The 3193-nt window shown below is 33.6% G+C and overlaps 1 protein-coding gene across 1 annotated transcript; it reads left to right on the forward strand.

The window, feature by feature from the left end:
* Positions 1–16: 16 nt before the first annotated feature.
* Positions 17–510, forward strand: LOAG_13939 (hypothetical protein; the record flags this gene model as incomplete). Its single annotated transcript, XM_003149443.1, has 2 exons — positions 17–127; positions 199–510. The coding sequence occupies 2 exons, from the start codon at positions 17–19 to the stop codon at positions 508–510; spliced, it is 423 nt and encodes a 140-aa protein (XP_003149491.1).
* Positions 511–3193: the final 2683 nt, after the last annotated feature.

A 3193-nucleotide genomic window follows, 5' to 3' on the forward strand; every position in this document is an offset into this window, starting at 1 on the left:
ATGGATGGATGGATGGATGGAATGGATGGATGGATGGATGGATGGATGGATGGATGGATGGATGGATGGTTGGTTGGATGGATGGATGGATGGATCGGATGGATCACACTTTCTTCTTACTCTTCTCGTCTTGCTACTACTTAAAATAGCACTGTTGCTGCTCCTTTGCGCATTTGAATACTGCCGCCACTGCTGCAGATGCTGTTGCCGTTAATACACCACCTCCTGCAGATAAGACATGCACATCATGCCGGCAGCAGTAGTAGTAGTAGTAGCAGCTCAAAATACCGTATCCAAGTCGAAGAGGCGGAGCTGTCCTCTTCGAATCCTTTGCTATTGCTCCACTTCTCTCACTCTTCTTGTTATCAGATGAACAAACTTAGAAAGTCTTTGTGGGCGTTTATCGGTGAAATTTTGATTGGTTGGATTGCCTGGAAAATCAGATTAGAATTAAGTGATTATAGGATGTCGCTGAAAAAAGAGGGCGATCGGTTTATGCCAAGTAATTGAATGGATTTCCTCGATGGAAAGGTTACCATCTTACGTGAATGTGCATACGGAAAACGTGTTAGAAATGAATGCGATAAACTTCAACTTTGGATCACGTAAAAAGAAGGTAGCGGAAAAGGCAAGAAATTTATGCCTTAAATTTCCTAATAAAATTGACCAATTGAACAGTTTAGTTGCCTTCCGAATAGCCCAAGCGTCAGTAGCGCACAGCAATAGCAATACTATTTATAATAATGGGACGCTTAATGTACTATTAAATTTTGATTGCTTTTATTCATCAAATTTTCGTTATTTTCTTTCCATTCATGCATGAAATTTTATTCAGTAAATCAGACGAAGTAAAAACTAAAGATCAAATAAATGATTATTTAAAAAATGAGATCATCTCTGTATCATCCGTGTGACATATCTCGCATCACCGCCCTTATGTCAACCATTATCGTAATTTTGATGCTAATTTAAGCGTGCTAATTCAGTCCCCATTAATTAACGAAATAGTATTGCTGCTGATGTAAGCTTAGCATTAAATTGTTATTATCAAATTAAATACTTATAAACATTTATGTAAAAGGCAGGATAGCGAAAATCCTGCAACATTTTTCTTCCTTTCTCTTCTCTTATTCTCTCAGGTAACCTTTGGGGTTAGAAGGTCTCAGGTAACCTTTCAGTCAACATCAAGCTCAAGTTATTCTTATTTGGTTTCTTGATGTAAACCTAAGCCATTTTCAACTTTCATCAATGTATTTTTTTCACATTTAATGTAGGATTACTATTAAATGCAATTTTAAGTATGATTGGATATTTGGAACAATTCTTGTTTCACTCACTGAAAGTTTCAGTTAAACTGACGGAAGCATATCAGTTTCAGAATTAAAATTCAATTCGAAAATAAAAATCAATATCGAAATTTGGAATATTAATGAACAGTCTAAATGAAGTGAAAGATGTGTGAGTCAGAAATAATTAGTATACTATTGGATAATTTGGCATTGTGTGAAATTTATGGCTACAATTCAAATAAATGAGCTATTGATAGATAACAGTTTTTTGGTTCATTCTGTTAGGCTAATAAATTAGGACACCTCCAGAAGAATCATTCACTCATACGAGGTCATTCGTTATTTGTACTGATCTCGGCAACCGTATGTTTACATTTAAATTATAGCAATATTTTGAATGAGTTGTTGAGATTTGGATTTATTAATTAAATCTTATTATTTGAGAAATTTTAATGAGAAACGAAAAGGTTTGTGAAACAAGTTTGGGATAGTTGGGAAGGTTGATAAAATTTTGAAAACTAACTCCACTTTCTGGAATGTTCTCACATTCAACAGCGATCATAAAATAAGCCGAAACCATTCTAAAAATCAATGCAACACAAAAATCTAATTTTCAGGGCCACAAGAATATGTATTCATCGTAAGCAGGTGCAGATGGAGAATTTGCAACCGTTGTTAGGGGAAACTGCATTCTGCAGCCATCAGCTGCATGAATGCAAATTGAAAATAATCGGTAATATCACATTATAACCAAGTTATAGATGTTTCTAACTAGCTAAAACAATTTCTCATTGATTACGGTAAGAACTATCATCTCAACACTTTTGATGCTCTTATCTTGGTTAGTGAATTAATGATTGGTCATATTTTTAGTATGAAAGGGTACTATTGAAATTATTATCATTCACAGGATCTTTATCACTAAATTTATCAGTTACACCTGATCAATAATAATTAAACAATAAAATTATCCCAATATAGTTTATATCTTCTAGTAGTACAATGAAATAAAATAGTCGATGTGATTCGTTTAGCAGATGGATTCGGATTAATGTCTGGTAATTTGAAATTTTTGTTGTAAAATTTATGACTAATTTAAAAGTCATTTAGAATATCATTTGGGTAATTTATTTTTTCTGTTAGATTTAATTAAACAAACAGTCACTTCGAAATATACATATAATGATGATTTTTATGAAATCATCGAATTGATGACGCAATCAATCTATCAACCCTTTTGTATCGTATCTTAGTATGAGTTATCAGTTATAAATAATCAAAGTAACAGAATATAAAATGTGAAATGGAGAGGTAAGTGATAGAAAAGAAATAAGATGAGAGGGAAGGATTCAGTACCATAATAAAAAGATGGATGAATAGTAAAAAGCTATGTACAAAAAAAAAAAAGTCGAGAAATTCAGGAATGAACTGTAAAGCATACAAATAGACATCTCTTCCATCCTATCCCAATGTGCGCAGATGGAGAAATGTAGCGTAGAATCGGGAAATGGTAGAAAAAAGGAAAAGGATGGAGGAAAGACCCCTTACCCTGATTAGTATGACAACAGTGGATAGATGGATGTATGTGTATGCGTGTATGTGTGTGCATGTGAATGTATGTATGTGTATGTAAGTGGAAGTGGTAAAGGATTTGAACAATGCAATAATGGATTTTATGGTACAATTTTTCGGAAAAATTTTAAATCTGCAAAAAAAATTCATACAAAAGTTCTGAAAAGAATTTTAACAGAAAAAAAGGCGAGAGAAGTTTGGCGCCTTGAAGTCCAGGCCAAATTTTTGTCTCGACAAGAAGAAAATTAAATTTGTTACGAGGACATTGTGGGCGACACGAAGAAAAGGAAATTGAAGAAGTAGAAATGAGCAGAATATAGTGGCGCCACGGA

The sequence above is a fragment of the Loa loa genome, assembly GCF_000183805.2.
Source record: "Loa loa unplaced genomic scaffold supercont3.13, whole genome shotgun sequence".
In the NCBI taxonomy this organism is placed as follows: Eukaryota; Metazoa; Nematoda; class Chromadorea; order Rhabditida; family Onchocercidae; genus Loa; species Loa loa.